This window comes from Pan paniscus, chromosome 12, assembly GCF_029289425.2.
Source record: "Pan paniscus chromosome 12, NHGRI_mPanPan1-v2.0_pri, whole genome shotgun sequence".
Taxonomy (NCBI): Eukaryota; Metazoa; Chordata; class Mammalia; order Primates; family Hominidae; genus Pan; species Pan paniscus.
This window is the reverse complement of record NC_073261.2, coordinates 57383266-57403408: the sequence shown is the minus strand read 5'-3', so window position 1 is coordinate 57403408 and position 20143 is coordinate 57383266. Positions and strand designations below refer to the sequence as shown.

At 40.4% G+C, this 20143-nt stretch overlaps 1 protein-coding gene across 7 annotated transcripts in view; it reads left to right on the top strand.

Moving 5' to 3' along the window:
• The first annotated feature begins 831 nt into the window (after positions 1-831).
• The window catches only part of ANTXR1 (ANTXR cell adhesion molecule 1), a 236575-nt gene continuing 217263 nt past the window's right edge, over positions 832-20143 (top strand). For 6 of the 7 annotated variants that reach the window (XM_008956339.6, XM_008956338.5, XM_063594893.1 and 3 more), the window contains exon 1: positions 876-1489. In XM_008956339.6, coding sequence (XP_008954587.1) covers positions 1338-1489 — 152 coding nt within the window. In that variant the 5' untranslated portion in view covers positions 876-1337. Of the gene's footprint in view, positions 1490-20143 lie in introns of all 7 variants that reach the window. The other variant, XM_003830925.6, reaches the window with a different exon arrangement.

The following is a 20143-nucleotide window of genomic DNA, read 5'->3' as shown; positions in this document are numbered from 1 at the left end:
CCATGGACTGCCACATTGGGGTATAAGGGTCTGGGAGGCACACAAGTGGAGGGGACTATGTGTGTCTGGAGGAAGAATCCTGGGAAAACAGTACATGCGTACGCACTGAGGGCTCCCAGAGTGGAAGACAATAGGAAGCTAGAACTGGGGTACCACTCGGAACTGGGGCTCAGAGGCTGATTCTCCAATTTAGAGAGGCTAGCACAGAACTTCCCTGCCAATTCCAAACTGCTTGGAGCGTCTCTACTCTTGTAAGCTGTTTACTTCCTCCATCCTAAATCAAAGATAGAGAGAAAATGTCAAAGTTCACAGGCTGAAAAGAAGAACTATTATCATAGAATCTCTAAAAGATGGAGATGGTGGCCATCTAGAAGGCTCAGCTGTTCCATGCCGGGAGCAGCCCTAAGTACCACACTCTGTGGGGCTGTTTGTGATGGTTTCAGACCGGACCCCAACAGTCTCTTTTATGGTCCAGACTAAGACCATGTAAGGTCACTCTGATGACTCAGACCACAAAGGTCCCGTTTTTCCCCTACTTCATCTGCACAATGGCTTGTTTGCAAAGGTCCTAGCCTGGGGAGCCGGAGTCACCGTGCTTGGAGGAAACAAGTTCTCATCCAATGTTTAGTGACCTTATCAAAAGATGCAGGATAGGGAAGGAAAAGAAGGGATAGAAGGACTACAGAGAATGGAGAGGCGGTCACGGAAAAAGAAAGGGAAAGTGCGTGGGAAGAAGGAAGGAGTAAGAAAACACGCACAGCTCACATGAGAATGGTAAGGACAAGGAAATTTATACGCGAAGCCTGGAAGCGCCCCCGCCCCCGACGCACTCCCGCGGGTCCCATGCGTGCTTTCGCCGCCTTTGTCCACAAGGTGGCAGCCTTTGAACTTTCTTCCCCGTAAGAACGCGAAAGGGGGGCAGAGAGGAAGGAGAGAAGGCAAAGCACTCCCCCCACCAAGAACAATTTGAAAACCCACCCCATCATATTTAAAATCTGGGACAAAGAACCGTCGGGACGGAACTCCTTCCATTGCAAAAGCTCGGCGCGGCCTCGGGAGCTGCCCGGCGGCCCCGGACCGAGGGAGCCCTCCCCTTTAAAAGAAGCGGAGGACACGATTGGGATCCTTGAAACCCGAAACCCAGAAACAGCATCGGAGCGGAAACCAGAGGGAAAACCTTGAACTCCTCCAGACAATTGCTTCCGGGGAGTTGCGAGGGAGCGAGGGGGAATAAAGGACCCGCGAGGAGGGGCCCGCGGATGGCGCGTCCCTGAGGGTCGTGGCGAGTTCGCGGAGCGTGGGAAGGAGCGGACCCTGCTCTCCCCGGGCTGCGGGCCATGGCCACGGCGGAGCGGAGAGCCCTCGGCATCGGCTTCCAGTGGCTCTCTTTGGCCACTCTGGTGCTCATCTGCGCCGGGCAAGGGGGACGCAGGGAGGATGGGGGTCCAGCCTGCTACGGCGGATTTGACCTGTACTTCATTTTGGACAAGTAAGTGCCGCGAGTTGTCCCCCCCACCCCAGGCTAAGCGGGCGAAAACGCTTTCGCCCCGGGCCGGGCTCGTTGGCAGGGTCGCCTGGGGACAGGAGCGCATCTCCAGGGGCACAGAGGGACCGCGCGGCAGGCGGCGGCGGAGTGCTGCGCCTTTGTTGGGGCGCGCTCCTCCCAGCCTCGGCTCCAGAGCCCGCAGCCGAGGCGACGCCGCTTGCTCGGAAGGGGACAGACTTCTTTTCTGTCTTGCTTTCTGTGTCCCAGGAGCATACAAGGGGCTTGGAGGATGCTATTGTCTTGCTGAGTTTCTGTGACTCCCTCCCGTGTTGGTGGTGGGAAAGGCTTGCTTACCAAAGGCAGAACTTGCAGGCACAGGTACTCCTAAAGTTAGAGGCTTGGGCATTTTAAAGCCAATCGTCGCATTTTGTTTTTGTTTTCGTTTTTTTGTTTTGTTTTGAAACGCTGTCCCACGGAAGGCGTTATCTTTGCTCCTAATCGTGTAATGCATACTTCTCACCGGGCACTGAGTGAGAATGAAAGGCAGGGTTTCTTAACCTTAGCACTTCTGAGATTGAAACCTGGTAATTCTTTGTGGTGGGGGCTGTCCTGCGCGTTGTAGGATGTTTAGCAGCATCCTTGGCCTCTGCCCACTGGATGCCAGTAACATCCCCCGCCCCCCACTCCTTCCTTATTAGTGGTGACAACTAAAAATGCCTCCAGACATTGCCCAATGTCCCTCCCCTTCGACTTGAGTACCCCAGATGTAGGTGAATTCAAGCTCTTGGCCATTTGACTGGTGGGCTACCAGGGAGGTGCAGGAGCCCTGGTTTCCTTGCAAAAAGTGGTTAGGCTTTAGGATTTGCTCAAGGGAGAGCTGAATTCTGACCAATGAAGCACTTCCCAAATCCGCATAAGTTTGCCAAGCCACAGTCACCCAAGGAAGCTTCATGCTGTCTGCTGAAAACCAGCTTCAACGATAAAAAGCCCCTCACAGAAGATCCGTGCTCATTAAAACTGAGTGAGCTCTCCAGTGCCAGGAGAGGCGCTTTGCTGTTACAGTGGTGGGGAGAGGATTTCACAGACTGGAAAGTATTTAGGAGTTGGAAAAAGAGTCCTGCAAAATAAGCTGGCTAGCTAGACACCAAATGTGCTTTGCAGTTGCCCCTGGAGTTTGATTTTTCCGTAAAGGCTGTTTTGAACTCCAGATTCTTTGGATGAAAAGTGAGATTTCTTTTCTGCAGATTTATGAGAAGGTGGATACTGAAAATATGCTCCAGTGCTAAGGAATGGAATTTCTTTTGTTACTTCTAGTGGCTGGAAGCATCAGCTCACAGACTCAGAGACAGTGCATGAAAACAGTCGGAGGTGCTCCTCCTCCGTGCTTTTTTAAAAAGCCAATTCAGAATGATATTCAGGAAAATCTAAAAAAAAAAAGGGGGGGGACAGAATCACCATGTCTCTGAATGGATGACTGTAGAGATACTATAGAGATATGGATACTGTAGAGATAACCAGTTTTCCCCAAATTAATTTAGAAATTGAATTCGACTTTTCAGTCAAAGTTCTGAAAGAGTTTGTTTTGATGATAAGAATTTAACAAAATGATTCTAGGCTTATCTTAGCAAAAAAAAAAAAAACAGGTAAAAAGAGCTGAAACATTTTTGGAAAAGAATAATGAAGCCATATTCTCTCTCCAAATATTAAAATGTATTATAATGTAAATTAATAAAAACAGGATGGTAAAGGCCAAAGAATAGGTGGATAGAGTAGAAAATCTAAAAAGACAAGTACATGTAGATCCAAACACATGTAAACGCTTAGTGGAATTTCCAATCAGTATATAATGATTCATTAATTTAAAAAAAAAATGGTTCCTGGACAAGTGATTGATAACATGGAGAATGAAAAAGGTTAGATTTATACTTTACAAACCATACACATAAATAAATTTCAGAAAGGTTGAAAATCTAAATATTTACAATGAAATGATCAAAGAACTAGAAGATAATTTAGATGAATATTACTGTAATCTTAGGTTTAGAGCTTTTAAAACATGACAAGGAAGAAACCATAAAGGAAAATAGAGATTTGAATATATTAAAATTTTACACTTCTATAAATGAAAAATAAGCCATGAAAAAACATAAGAAGTTACAATAACTATTGCCACATAAATCACTCTCTTAAGATTGATTTTCATATATAAAAAGCAGTAAAAGCAAAATCCCATAGGAAATCACCTAAGTGCATAATTCACAAGAGAAAAAAATATGAGTCAATAAATGAACCAAAAAGGTCGTTATTAATCAAAGAAATGAAAAAATCAAACAATGTAATTTTTATTAGGTTGGCAAAAACTTTTTAAAAAATTACAATATTCAGTATTGGCCAATTTGTGGGAGGTAGGCACTGTCATTTCTTACTAGGGAAAATGTAAATTGGTGCAGTCTTTCTAGACTTGCGCTGTCCAGTAGAACTTTCTAGGTCGGTAGAAAAGTTCTATATCTGTGCAGTTCAATACAGTAGCTACTAGCCATATGTGACTCGAGCACTTGAAATGTAGTTAGTGCGATTGAGGAAGTGAATTTTTAATTTTATATAAGTTTAACTAATTTGAACTTTAATAGCCACATGTGGCTACCATACTGGATAGGGCAGACAAGAAGATAATTTTGCGACACGTATCAAATGCTTTTAAAAAATGAGGGGTGTTCCTTTCCATCGAGCAATTTCATGTCCTAAAGAAAAAAAATCCAAATAGTCACAAAGAAGTACCTACATGTATGTTTATGGAGGTGCTGTTTATAATAAAAAGCTGAGGATTTCATGTGTCTAACAGCAGCGGATTTACTAAGGTATGATATATGCATAGTATTGAACCTGCATTGCATGTTATACAAGCTTGTAAGCTATTTTAGGAGAAATACATAATTCTTAATATACTATACACTTTTAGATGAAAATGCAATTACCAAACGTCATCTGCGTTATGATTCCACCTGTTTAAAAAGTTAAACACACACATGTGTATGTCTCTATTTACCAATATGGTACTACTATTTGTCTCTAGCAGGTAGAATTTTAAATTTTGTTTACATGTTTTTCTTAATTTTTCTGTACTGAACATACATTACTTTTATATTCAACAAAAATAAGTTATTTTGAATTTGTTTTAAAAATCATGTCAAGTGGGTCTCTAACCAGTGTGCTCACTTCCAAGCCCCTTGCTGTTGTAAAGGATGCTGCTGCTTTTATATTTAATCCTGGAGTAAATGTCTGAGTGCATCATAGGATTCTCTGAAGCACAATGGGGACCCAAAAATGCTCCAGGAAAAGAAATGGTGGGGAGACCTTTACAGACATTCAAGTGGATGCCTCTGACTTCCTTTAGCTGTTCTGTTGCTGGAAGAGAAGGATATTTTTGTGCTGAATGAAAAACTTGCTAGAACTTGGTGTGGTAGTGCACACTCCACCAGCTTACCACCTCGATCCAGGCTAATTTATGAGATTGATGAGTCCAGAGCTAGGGGATGGGCCAAAAGGCAGTGGTGGCAAACAGACCCCTGGGTGGTCGCTAAAGACATGATCTTCTGTCCTAGAGAGAACCTCCTCACACAGTGCTGTCCAGCACCCAACCACAGCCAGAGTGGAAAGTGAAAAAATGCTGACTCATTTTTTCCTTGGGCTTCTTAGATCCTTTGGCTGGCAAGTCACTGTCTACAGTCTGAAACCGAGGGATCATAGGGGACTGAATCCACCATTCTTCTCCCAATCCCTGCAACTCCCTTTTCCCCTGCAACTGGTTCTCTTTTCCATGACATTAAATCTCAGCTCATTTCAGCTTTAAGCAAGCTGCATCTCTGGCCTGGAGGGAACCCAGATTATACATTTAATGGAACGTCATATTTTCTCAACCAGGAGCAAAGACTTCATAATGATAACCTAGAAAATACCACAGTAACACAATAGGGCATTATTAGTGGCTTTGGCGACTGGGCTGGTGGACTGGGCTGCACAAGGCTTTATACTGATGGAATTTCATGTTCACTTAAACATGCTTTTCTGGTTATAGTCAGGAAAAATAGATTGCTGGGAATTCAGTCGGGGATTTGAAAAGTTAGATTTGGAAGGCTCTGTTCAACAAAAAGCAAAGAAACAGCTAGCCTCTTTTAAGTCTTCCAGGGGATCTTCCAAGATGAATGCACCCATTTGACCAACCCACAGACGTAACTACCTTCCCTCTCTCACAGCACCCCCCCACCCTCTCTTATTACGTATATGTTTATGTATTACATATTGGCCTATTTTACATGGAGCTATTAGTCACTTGAATGGAGAAAGTGGATTCTGCGTCGTGAATCTCAAGTGGCTGGCTATGTTATGTGTGCCCTGAAGACTTCAAAAATAGAATGTGGGAAAGAGAGCAGGAGGAGTGGAGATGGTGGGCTGGAGGGCAGGAGTAAATGCTGAGCAGCTTTATTTATAGGACTTTCCAAAGCCACAGCCTGTCATTCATTTTCTGCACCTAATAAATCCTTATATGTCTAAAGGCCCCCCACAGGCTCACCATGTGCTCCTTCCCCGTAAGACCTCCGACTCCCCCTGCCATTTCCCTTCTATTCGGCACCAATTTTCTTTTTCTTCCACTGTACAAAGGGATTCCATGTTACCACTCCCCCAGAGTTCCAACTACAGCACCCACACCTGGATGATGCCCTGCTGGTGCCGATTTGCAGGACCACTGTTATGTGTTGTACTCCAGGGACAGGATCATCAGACAGATTTTTGTAGCATTAGGCTGGAAATTTCACCATCAGGTATAGTACTGGCTTTTTTCTGGGAAAATATCTTCTGAGTTCCCAACTACTATCTCACAAAAGAAATACTGGATTGGGAACTTGTGTGAGTCTTGCAGACTCATGCTCTCTCACAAGGGTCCCAAAGACAACCTTGTTTGGTAGGTAGGGCGAAGCATGACTGTCCCTAATTTGAAGATAAGAAAACCTTTGTTCAGTCCACTGGGTTAAGTGACTTGCCCAAGGACCTAGGATTAGATCACGACAGAGCTAGGACAGTGTCTGCCCTTGACTCCCAGACCAGCTCTTTCCACTCATCTTCCCTGTAGAGTTGGGCCATAATGAGAAGCACATGGCAATACAACTAGAGGAACTGGGTAGATTCCAGGAATTCAAAATCCCCGCATCAGAGTTTCAGTAAATCATGGTGCATAAGGCGATTAAAGTTACTTCATTGAGGAGCTACTGCTCTGCTGTTAAATCAGCTGTAGTTGATGGAAAGTATCAGGAACTCCAACCCCCTGCAACCCAGAGAAATGCTCCAGAGATCTAGGGGGTTCATTGATGAGTCAGACTTTAAGGTGTGTTCAGGACATTTTATTATGATAAATTCGTAATTTGTTCAGACTGAATCTGATAGAAAAGGGAAACTGAAGTCTGTAAATGTGCTAAAACACACAGATGTAGCTTATTTTCAGAAATACATTGGAAGATGGCTTAGTGTCTGCAAAATTGGCTCTGAATAAGGAAAGCAAAGAGTTCAATAGAAGGCACCTTGAAGGTGCTACAATCAGATATTTTTTATATTTTTGGATTTTAATTCATATAAGTCTTGTATATTTACTGTTAATTTCATTCCTAAGTATTTGATCATTTTGGTTATTGTAATGGGAAATTTTCTTCCATTTTAACTTGTTTGCTCTTAGACATATAAAGAGTACAAGTATCTGTGTTGATTTTGTTGTGAATTATTTTACTGTTTCAAATAATTTCCTAGTTGATTCTCTTGGGTTTTCTGGATATATAATTATATAACCTGCAAATAACAATTTTATCTCCTCTTTTCTCATTTCATACTCTAATTTCTTTTTTTCAACTTTTAAGTTCAGGGGTACATACAAACCTGCACATCCTGCATATGTACCCCTGAACTTAAAATAAAAGATGTTAAAAAAAAAAGAAATTACATAAGAATGTGTCATGGAGTTTTGTTGTACAGATTATTTCATCACCGAGGTATTAAGCCTAGTACCCATTAGTTATTTTTCCTGATCCTCTCCCTCCTGTCACCTTCCACCCTCCGACAGGCCCCAGTGTCTGTTGTTCCCCTCTATGTGTCCATGTGTTCTCATTGTTTAGCACCCACTTACAAGTGAGAACATGCGGTATTTGGTTTTCTGTTTGTGCGTTAGTTTTCTAAGGATAACGGCCTCCAGCTCCACCCATGTTCCTGCAAAGGATATCATCTCCTTTTTTATAGCTACATAAAATGCCATGATGTATATATACCACATTTACTTTGTCTAATTTATCATTGATGTGCATTTAGGTTGATTTCATGTCTTTGCTACTGTGAATAGTGCTGCAGTGAACATATGCATGCATGTGTCTTTATAATAGAACAATTTATATTCCTTTGGGTATATTCTCAGTAATGGGATTGGTGGGTCGAATGGTATTTCTGTCTTTAGGTCTTTGAGGAATCGCCACACTATCTTTTACAATAATAATTTTAAAGGGCATCAGAAAAATAGTTATCAGGGGCCAGGAATTTCTTTTATTATTATTATTTTTGTATTGAGGTGGACTTAATGCTTGGTTTTAAATGCTCCTCCAATTAAGTTCCACATTTGGAGAAGCCCTTTGAAGCCAGGCAAGAGTTGGTAGAACTGCCTGCAAATTGGATGGTTTGGCATATGGGTCAAAAATAAAAATAAATAAGGCAAAACTGTTTTGTTTTGTTTTGTTTTGTGTTTCTGTCTGGGTCAGCCAAGTAACTACCTCTACTTTATTTAGCTGTGGAGACCTGGTTAAACTCAGTGTCAAGGAGTGTTGGAGGAAGGCACCTGTCCCAAGATAACCTGTAATTATGTCCAAATGCTAAAGGATTCCTAGTGGTCCAGAAACAAATTCTGGGATCAATTAGGGAGACTTGGCTGTCACATAAATGCAAATGGGATTTGCTCTATGCTAATTTAGAATGTGTGTCTATGTTTGGTATGCGGCCAAGAGACCGGATCTCGCCTCTCCCACTGATTACTCTGCAATAAAAGACAAAGAGAATATTTGAACATTTGTTGACATGTTTTTCAGACACGTCAGGTTCATACTGAAAAAGTAATTAGATTTCTCCAATATGACTCAGCAGATTCTTCCATTCATTTGGCATAGATGACATACTCAGTTTTGATCACAAGTGTGTACTCCAATACAGGCGTGGATGAAACAATGCCTATTGCAAGCAATGTCCTACTATGGGAGGTAAAAGGAATGCAAAATAAACAGGAAGAAGTCCCAGGCTGTCAGGTTTTTATGGAGAAAAGTGTTAGAAGGACTCTAGGCAGCCAAAGCAAAAGGCTTCAATGAGGATTTGGGAAAGGGGCCAAGTAAAGTCAATTTTAGATCAGTAAGAAATAAGAAGTAACATTTACTGAACCCTTGCTACCTGCCAGACACTATAGTAAACACTTTGCCTGTATGACCCTGTTTAGTGTTTACAACCCCCATAAGGTCTGTACAGTCATCATTACCATTTCACACATGAGGAGACCGAGGTTTAGAGAGGTTACCCAAGGTCACTCTGAATGGTGAAACTAAGCCTCAAACCCAAGCCCCTCTGACTCATAATCTATGCACAAAGTTAAAAAGAATCTAAATATGCAAAAGAACATTGAATCAATCAAGGTAGGTCAGGTTATGCTGTGATAACAAATAACCCCCGAATCTCAGTTACACAAAACAACAAAAGTTTTATTCTCTGCATATACTACATGTCTGATAGGAGTCAGCGGGGCTCTTCTTATGGTGATGGTTCTGGGAGCCAGGCTGGTGGAGACCCTTCCTGATACCTCCTGCCACCATCAAGGCTGCGAGGGAAGAGAATGCTAGATGATGTCTCGCTGGCCATGAAATGCTCCAGCCAGAAGTGACGTGCGTCCTTCTACTCACAGCCTGTTGGTCAGAACTGGTCAGATAGCCTCACTTTATGGAAAAAGACTTGAAGAATAATCCTCCATGTGCCTCGATGGAAGGGAAAGCCAGATATGGGTGGACAATAAAAGCTTCTACTGAAAACATATAATTATAGCTTGCTTTGGCTTGAATAAGCAAGAAAGAAGTAGCCATTGAGAGAGAATAAAGAGATAAGACTTCTGGAGAAAGGTCAGTTTTGAGCCAAGTCTTGGATATACAGCATTCATCAACCTAGAATTACTGTCAGACGTGATGTTTCAAATATGCCCAAGAGGCAATGATAGCTCCTTCTCTTTTCCTCCCGTCCCCATTCTCTGCATACTTTAGATGAAATATTCAGTGAGGTGGGCCGGGGATTAAATTAGATTAAATGGAAAGTAGAAATGGAGATTAGACATGCTCTCCTGCCACCTAAGTATTACATGAATATATTTGAAAGATAAAACTCTCTTTTTCCATAGTTTATGGAATATGAGGGAATTTGAAAGGCTGGGGAAAGACAGCAGCCCATGGAACACAGACCACTGCAGCAGCAGAGCTCAGAGGATGCCTGTACACTGCAGGGGCTGATTCTGAGTTTGAATCAAGAGTATCTGGGCTCCTACTAGTGCTTCTCAATGAGGGTGCTGTTAGCATTTTTGATGGGACGGTGTTTCATTGTGATGGACTGTGGGATGCTTTAGCATTCCTCATCCTTGCTTTCTAAATACCATTAGCCTTTCTGGTCATTGTGATGACCAATAAGTAACAGCCTCTATACTTATTTCTAAGGTTGGTACCACCTTGGTTGAGAACTCCTGACTAAAAGAAGGCAGGGCAGAGCAGGGTATGCCATTGATGTTGATTCCTAGCATCCAAGAACCACATCTGGGCATTTGTCTGAAGGAAGAAATTGGGAGGCTTCCATGATAAAAGCTCCAGTGGAAATTGTAGACCTTGGGAATGAATATGCTAAACTGAGGTTCTCAACCAAGGGCCAGATCACAACTTCAGAGGCCTGAGGCAGACGTGTATTTTGGAAAAGCTTCCCAGGTGATTCTGATTCAGGTCCCTCCCTCAGTGAGTCATAAGACTGAACAGGAAGACAAGAAAAGCTGCCCCATAATGATGGCTCATGCTTATGGCCTTATGATGAGGATATAGCTGAGGCAGCACACACCTTGGAGCTGGGCTACAGGCAGAGCTCTTATTTTAGATGGTGGCAGAAGAAACCACACACCATATGAAGGCAGAAGAGCAAAGGTCACTGAGAGGCCATGTTTTGCCCTTCAGTGTTGCCAGGTCCTGCTGTGTGTACATATACATTTAAGCCATGATGTTTACTAGCCAGGACACTCCTTTGCTTCCTTTCTCATAAGTCTCCCTACATGAAATGTGCCTCATGGGAATGCTTAACACAGGGCTTAAGAAGGCCACCTTTGGAATCAGGCATCTGCAGCTTCAAATATCAGCTCAACGCTTCAGCAAGCATCGTGACCTTGGGCAAATTATTTAGCCTCTCCGAACTTCAGTATTGTTAATAAAATAGGCATTAAAATGTCTGCCTCACAAAAGTGTTGTAAAGATTAAAACCTTTAATTCACCATTTGGCACATGAGTGCTGAGACGATAGATGGTGATGGTGATGGTTATGGTGGTGGAGGTGGACGTGATGATAAAGATGATGGTGATGGTAGTGGTGATGGTGACAGTGATAGTGGTGATTATGGCAATGTTGATAGTTGTGATGAAGATGATGATGGTGATAAGGATAATGGTGATGGTGGTGGTGGTGATAGTGATAGTGATGATGATAATGGTAGTAGTGATGATAGTGATGGTGGTGGTAGTGATGATGGTGATGGTGATATGGTGATGGTGGTGGAGGTGGAGATGATGATGATGATGATGATGATGATGATGATAGCAGTGGTCATGGTGGTGGTGGTGTTAGTGCAGAAACAGAATATGGTCCTCTAACAAAAGATACCTCCATAGATTCCAAGCAGTACTGCCTGGCTAGGATAAGGAATATATCAATTCAATATTTATCAAGCTGTGCTAGAGTTCTGGAATCAAAAAATGCCTAAAACAAGTGCCAAGTCTCAAGGAGCTCATAGTTTTGTAGAAGACATGGAGAAACAGTGAAATAATTTAATTTTGGTTGAGATGAGAGGGACTTAGGAGGCTTCATAGAGGAGGTGACTTTGGATCTGGAACTTGGAAGTTGATCAGGATTTTGTCAGGTGACAAAGTAAAGAAAAAGGCAACATTTGGGAAAGCAAACGAACACATACTCTTTGTAATATGAGTGTGACAGGGAAATAATCTGGAAAGAGTTTGGATTTTATTCCATCAGGAATAGGTTATGAGATTAAAGGTTTCTAAGGACAAAAGTGTCAAGCTTATGTATGTGTTTTAGAAATACATATCTATCATCTATGTTTGCAGTGAGGATGAAGGAAAAAAATAATAAATGAGACTGGGGGCTCTTTTGTATTAAGGATCAGCAGGATTGGATGAGCCACTGGCTGAGAGTGAATGGGAGAGGAAAGGGTTGCAACAGTAAGGAGCAGGCATCAGAAGGAAAGAGAAGTTGGTGTGGACATGCTGAGTCTGAACATGTAGGGCATGTGCATGGATATGTTGAGTAGGCAGTTAGCTTGATACCCTGGAGCTGAAAATAAAAACTTGAGTGTTGTAAGCCCAAGGGTAATAGTTGAAAATGCAGGTAGGGATAATAAATAATATCAAGATAATATCAGGATTTTTAAATGCCCAGAAGAGGTAGAGTTTGAAGAGGAAGATGGCCAAAGTCCAACCCAAAGGAATTGCTAACAGGAATTGTCTGGGCAAGAGAAGAAATTACACTAAACAGAGCTGAGAAGAAGCAGAACAGTCAGAGAACCAGCAAAGAATTGTATTAGTGAGGCAAGGAGGGACAGAATTTCAATGGGGGGAAGGGGTGATCATTCAGATGTTTTCTCCTGAAATCATCTCCTCCTCAATTTATGGTCTTGGTGAATGGTGGCACTGTAAGTCCAGCTACTTAAGCCAGAGATATGAGAGTAATCTCTTGTTCACACTCAAGTCTGATGATATCCACTGCCATATCTCTCCCAGGTTGACCTTGTTCTCTACCTTGTCATTGTCTTAGCTCAGGCATTCACCATTTTCACCCAGTTATTGGTCTCTTTGCTTCATTTCTTTACCCCTCTCCCCACCTTGTATTCTTGACAATCAATTCTAAAATTGATCTTTTTAGAACACAAATCTAATGTCGTTACTATCTTCCCTCTCACCTCTTACCCCTTAGACATTTCCGAAGCTCTTTCAGGATAAAGTGTAAACTCTTCAGCAAAGTATGCAAGACCCTTATTGCTCAGGTCACTATGCATTTCCAAAACTTCATATCTTACCATATCCCACATCTTTTTAATTTTCAAAAAACTGTACTGCATAGTTCCCCAAACTAACCCATGCCCTCTCTTGCCTTTGGCTCTAATGCCCTTCACCACCACACCCATCTTTACCTAGGTGATGCCTGTCCATTTATCCTTTGAGACGATTACTAGTACATGGTCCCCTTCTATTACTAGTTGCGGGCTCCCTGTGGTAAGAAAAAAAATAATAATAAGAACAACCACTTTTCTATGTTATTTCTTCATTCAAAGTTCCTTCCTTATTCAGAATCTCCTAAACCCATAACAACTCATATTGCATGACAAGCAGTGGAGTGGTCCCTTTTCAAGAGATGGAGAGGAGAAACCCTTAGTGTTTGTCCTATGAGGTTTCATCCAGTGACCTGACCTGTTTTTCCCCTGATGCTTAATGATATGCAGCCCTAATTAATAAATACCTGTAGAGACCTCCTGGAAGATGGCTTTCCCAACATCTTGATTGCAAAAGGATTATGATCAGAATCATAGTCAGCCTACCATCACTCTGGACGTTAAAAATAATGCAGATTCCAGGTTTGCAGAAATTATATAGCAAATAAGAATTCTATAGCAAATAAGAGAAAAGTGAAGACTCCTAACTGTAACTTTAGACCAGTCACAATAATAAACAATATAAGGTAAAATGAAACTTCAGATGCTATTAGACAACACTAAGCATAAATAAACGTTAAAGTTCATTGTTAACAGAGTGACCAAACATCCTAATTTGCCCAGGACAGGCCTGGTCTATGCTTGTTGTCCCAGCATAATTATGAATGTCTTCTTCTTTTACTCTCAAAAGTTTCTCAGTTTGGATTTTAAATTATATGGTCATCCTGATTATTAACTATTGTAAAAGGCAATATCAAAAGGAAAGGGGATTGAAGGTCAAACAGGTAAAGCAACTTGCACACTTTGTTCCATTAAAATGGGCAGCCATTTCAGCACTCCTGCTTCCATTTAAGTGCTCTAATTTTAAGTCTTTTCTGGAATCCTCACTCCCAAATTCCCGTAACAATTCGCGGAAGTTCTTTAATACCTCTCACTATCTTAGCACCTAACACTCTGAACTGTAATTGTACATTTCCTGACCCTTCCATGGGGAGGCAGTGTTGCCTAATGGTTAAGAGCACAGGGTTAAACCCAGAAAGACTTTATGAGCATAGCGTTTGGACAAGCATGGACTTCAACATGGACTCTAAGTCTAGACCACTTGGGTTCAAATCTCAGCCCTACCACATACTAGCTGTATGTCCTTGAGTAAGCTACTTAACCTCTCTATGAATTCAGTCTCCTCATCTGGAAAAAGGGAGATAATAATAGTATGTGTCACATAAGGTTGTGCTCAGAACAGCGTTGGCCACACTGGAAATGCTAGCTGTTATTATTAAGTGGCAATGAATGTAAAGTGCCCAGCACAATGCCTGCTGCTTAGTCAGTACTCAGTAAATGTCAAGTGTCATAATTATTCATCTTTATATAGACTACAAAGGACCAACCAGGCACTCAAATATCAGTTTGCTGATCAATATGTGGCATACTATAAGTAGGTCCAGCAAGATGAGAACTGAAAACAAGCCATATACTTTAGCAGAAATAAGGGCATTGGTGACTTTTGGAAGTGCTGTTTTGGGGCATCATAAGAGCAGAAACTAAAAATTAATGAGCTGAGGGGCTTAATGGGAGATGAGAAAGCAAGTTTATGACTTCAGAAAAAGATCTGGAGCATCTGGAGCATAAACAGTTAGCTTCTCCCTCATTCCTTTCCCCTCTATCATCTAAAACTGTCCCATCTCCCAAAAGAAAAAGCCTGAAGAAAGTGTCTAGGAGACGCTGCATCAGGTCCAGAGACTAAGGGCGTTGACACTGACATGCAACACATGCGTTAGAAATTCACTAGAAATAAAGCAGACGGACTGAGTATGAAAGAGGTCAAGCCAGGGTCTACTTTCAACTCTGTTGCCAAATTGTAAAAAAATATGGAGAGAAAGATCAGTGAGGAGCCCCTAGAATAATCCCAGATCTGGAAGTGAGTTTGCAGTCGAGTGGGGACCTGAGAGAGATGAGAACCATCCCCTTGGAGCCCTGTTGCTGTTGGGCATCAGCATCATGCAGTGGCAGCTGCTCTGTGGGGGTCAAAGGGGAAACCAAGCCACAAGAGATGCCTATGAAAACCAGGCACCTCCATGACTGTGATCCTGTCCAGCGCTGCTGAGTCCTCCCGCTAGATCGCGCGCCTCCAGGGAAACGGCAGAGTTTTGTGTTTAATTATGTGGATGTACTGGGGATCAAGATGAGGCCAGGTATAGCACAATGTGAACCTGAAGTAGAGGCCAGGCCAAAGCATCCCCTACATATGGCAAGCTGGAATGATGTAACTGTGTCCAAAACAAGCAAACAAACCTTGCAAAGGTGAAGTTCCTTTGTGGAAATGACTGGGGTTGATTCCATTCCCCACTCTCCCCTAACTGATGGAACAACAACATGATCTTACTTTAGCCATCAAGACTAACTCCTTTTCACCAGATTAATTCCTTAGAGAAGTTTATAAGTGTGAGATGATGCAAGTGTGTGTGTGTGTGTGTGTGTGTGTGTATGTGTGTGTGTGTGTGTGTGTAAGCTATTTTGGAAGCAAATGCCAAGCCAAGTTATACCTTTCCACATTCAAGGATGAAAATAGGGCCTACAAAAGTTTAGCACCTTAAGATAAGTGATTAAACAAAATTCCTGAGGTGGAAGAATAATATATTTATGGAAAGCATTTTCAGTAGCAAAAAAAAAAAAAAAAAAAAAAGGTCAATTGTGGCACCATATGACTTCAATTAAGTTAAATAAAACAGTAAATTTGTGAAACAGGAGAAAAAATATGAAGTGAGAAGATAAGGGACTTAGAACAGTTAAGGAAATATAAAATAATATGGAAAAATTTAAAGTCACCAAAGAAGCAGTAGAGAGCAGAACAGACAATGCAGAAAATGAAATAAATGTTGCAGGCATGTTTAAGGAATTCTCATAATTTGAGGAGGAAAACACAGCTAGAGGAAAGTGATGAATGATAAAATGATAAATAATGAATGAAAAAAATAGCTATTCAAAGGACCAAATAACTTTGCATTGCTAAAGTATAGTCTAGAAGAAACTTTCAATGCTTTAATAGAAGAAAACTCTTCTGACTTAAGAAAAATTTGAAAATGCAGATTAAGTAGGCTCACCAAGTGATAATCTCAATTATTCATTAAAAAACACTAATACTTAAACATTTCCTGGTGACAATCTTTAAAAGACAAAAGAAGAACTTTATAAGTGGGAAGAAAACACATGGTACCTGCGAAGGCTCTGAACATTAAACGGTGAATTTTGATTGACACAATTAATCTTTTATGATGGATAAAATTTTTGATGAAGAAATTCTGATGGATTTATGAACTAAAATGTTATACCTAGCCAAGATATCACTTACACATGAAAAAAAATAAAAAAGCATTTTCAGATACATATGGATTCTTTCTGAAAGGGGAATGGGATAATTTTCTTCAGGAAATTATCTGAAATGTGAATCAAAGTTTAAACATATAAAATACAATAGTTATTACACAAAAGAAGTGGAAATGACCATTGAATCAATTTTAGCAAATATATGTCTAAATAGTATTTTCAATAAATTTTGACATAATATTGCATCAACAGACAAAACCAGTCTGTCATGAGAAAGGAACAAGCTGAAAATAAGAAGCTTTGGGGGAAAAAATACACTGTTTCTGAATATTCAAATCCATTAGAAATAATGACCACCTCATTGAATATTACAAAAAAGTAGATTCAGTTCATCAGAGGACAGTTTTGAGAAAATTCCTCAGAACTTAAGCTGAAAGGATGCAGAGATTAAAATTATGAGAAAAGAGGCCAGGTGCGATGGCTCTCACCTGTAATCCCAGCACTTTGGAAGGCCAAGATGGGCAGATTACTTCAGGTCAGGAGTTCGAGACCAGCCTGGGCAACATGTTGAGACCCCCCCCCCCTCCATCTCTACTAAAAATACAAAAATAATTAGCCAGGCATGGTGGCGCGTGCCTGCTGTCCCAGCTACTCAGGAGGCCGAGGCACGAGAATTGCTTGAACCCAGGAGGCAGAGATTGCAGTGAGCCAAGTTCACACCACTACACTTCGGCCAGGGCAACAGAGCAAGACCCTGTCTCAAATAAAATAAAATAATGAGTAAAGAGAAAAGTAGGTCAAAGACTAGATCCAGGATATCTAATATCTAATATACATATATATTAGATATATATAGATATAGATATATACACAATAACAATTCTGGGGACAGAGAACACTTATAAGAGATACAATAAAAAATAATAATAAAGGAAGATAATTTTCCTGAGCTGCAGAAAGATTGGAGTCTTTAGATTTGGAAGATTTAGGTAAAATACTCAGCCTAATTAGTTTTTTTAAATGGTCTACAACTTGTACAATCTTCGATAATTTCTTAAAATATAAGAATAGAAAAGTCTACATTCTTCCAACAAAGAAAAAAAAATAGGCTCAACAAAAAGGAAAGTGAGATTCAGACTGGCGTTAGTTTTTTTACTCTACACATTAAATGTTCCAAAAAAGCTCAATAATTATAAGGTTTTGAGTGAAATGTGATTTTAAAATTCCTTAGTCAGGCTTTAAAATGATACACATTTTAAAATTGTATTACTTACTGAAAAAATTACCTAAAAATATTGACATCGGAATGGAAAATATATATGAAAAAATATATAAGAAAAAGACATGGCATAAAAGAAACAGAAGGAATGGCTCTAGAAAAGTTAAGAAGTCAATAATAAGGCCATCAGTGAGACTTTGTAGCAAAATATAAAACTGAAAGAATGGATTGTCAATAGAGAAAATGAAAAATGTAAAATTTTTATGCGAGGTAGCAAAAATCACTCATATTACATTTACATATGCAAGAAGATGCGGTTTATTCTTAGCTCCCAAACTCCTCTTTTCTTCCAAGTCCACCTTCTGGGTAGCAAGAGGGAGGGAAATCCATAAATTTTGAATCCAAGTTGTGATAATAGTCCATTGTGGTGATTTTTTAAAATCCCTTTAGGTAAAATGCTCAGTCTTTCAAATGTTGCCTTTCCCTCACCAATAGAATCTGGGTATTTGAAGGAGATGGATTTGTCTCTGTGAAGGAGTCCTTCGATTCTGGACCAGTTGGTTTCATGGAAAGTTCTGTCACATCTTCAAGGAACAGAAAATTTCAGTACTAGTGTTAAACGCATACAGACAGCAGGAAAAAATAGTTTCTCAATTCACTTTATGAAGCTAGCATATATCTAATAACCATATCTACCAAAGATAATACCTTCATACACAAAACTTCCCACCAACTTCTGAATAAAAACTTTAAATTTTAAATTAAATACATACTGTTAAAAAACTAACAGTATAGTAAAGGAATAATATCCTAAGACCAAGTAAAATTTATCCTAGGAATGCAACAGGGCTTCAATATTTGAGAAATGTGTAAGATAACTCCAATTTTTTTGACTGCTGAAGATAAAAACTGTATCTCAGCAGAATCTGAAAGACATCTCTGAATACTTAAGCATTCAAGGATATATTCAAAATATATTTTGAACCCTATACCCTACAGAGAATAAACTTTCCTTTCAAATGCCCATGAAATATTTATTAGGTCACAAAGAATGCCTCCATATATCTCCCAAGGCACAATTTTTCCAGTCTGCATTATCGGCAATAAATAACAGGAAATGAATAGCAAAGTACACCAAAACTTCAGCTATCAGGAAAAAAAATACAGATTTGTATATTATCTTGTCATGAGAAAGACATGACAGTGAATACAGAAATTTAGAAAAAAACAAGTCTGAAAGAAAGTGATTGTCTGGGACATAAGCTGGCAAACTATGGCCTGCAGCCTGTTTTTGTAAATAAAATTTTATTGTAGTACGGCCACATTCATTTTGTTCATGTACTATCAATAGCTGCTTTTGTGCTACAAAAAGCAGAGTTGAGTAGTTGCCATGGAGACCACATGGCCCCCAGAACCTGAAATATTTACTGTCTGGCCCTTCACAGAAAAAGCTTGCCCACCCCTGGACTAAGAAAATATTTGCAACCGAATATAAAATGGGCCAAAAATATTGAGACCAGGGTCAGCTTCATGGGCATGGGACCTGTGCAGTCAGTCACCCAGGGCCTCTCATTTCAAAGGGCCTGGCCCTTGGTTTAAGGGCCATCTTGCCATCTTGAATTTTGTTAAGTTTTGAACAAGAGACACTGCATTTTCATTTTACCCTAGGTTCTGCAAATTATGTAGCTTATCTTAATTGATACAAAGAAAAATGAACCATAAATGTGAAAAAATTATGGCTTATAGTTAAATACATCCAAATTAAAACAATAGTGAAATCAGTTTGTCCTTCCTCTGCCCACCCTCACTGCACAGTCTAATTACGTTGATGTGGGTACAGTCTATAGGGTAATTGGCTCCTAGAGAGCCAAACATGAACCCCTCATTCTTAGCATCTGTCCCTCCCTCTCTCTTTTCTTTTCATAATCCTCAGATAGCAAAGGGCTTTCTGTCCCTCTGCTGTACTGCCTACCCTAAGGCATGGATTTCTTCACCAAATGACACAAAAGGAAATTATGTCCTCCTTATATTGTGATCTTAATCCTCCAAGTTTTGTTCTTTAACTGCTAAAGGAATTTAGAAAATCTCTCTTTGACAAAGTCTTGCTTCCAAACCAGTTGTCTTGCTGCAAAAATCATATTTTGAATTTAAAATGTTAACTTTTTCCCCTTTTCTGCATCACTGCTGGAAAAACAGAATCCCCCACTGCTCCAGGGTGGCTCCTGCCAGATGGATGTCTCCGACTGACCAGGGTCACTTTCTGTGCAGTTGCTAAAGAGAAAAGCACAGTACAAAGTTCAAAATATTACCCCCATTATGTATGTAAAGATATTGTTAAAAAATATTCATCAGAATTCTTTTATAATAGTGAAAAAGTAGAAGCAACTCAATGTACAAAAAGGAATTATAGCTATTATAAAGTTATAATTATACAAGTTATAAAGTGGAGAAAATGGAGATGTTACAAGTGATGTTGGGAAGGATTAGTGAATGAAATAAAAATTTGTTCATAACCATAATGACATTAAGTGAAAAAAGCAGAGACCATAACCTGTAAATACACAAAGTGAAGATGCTTGGGAAAAAGTCTGAA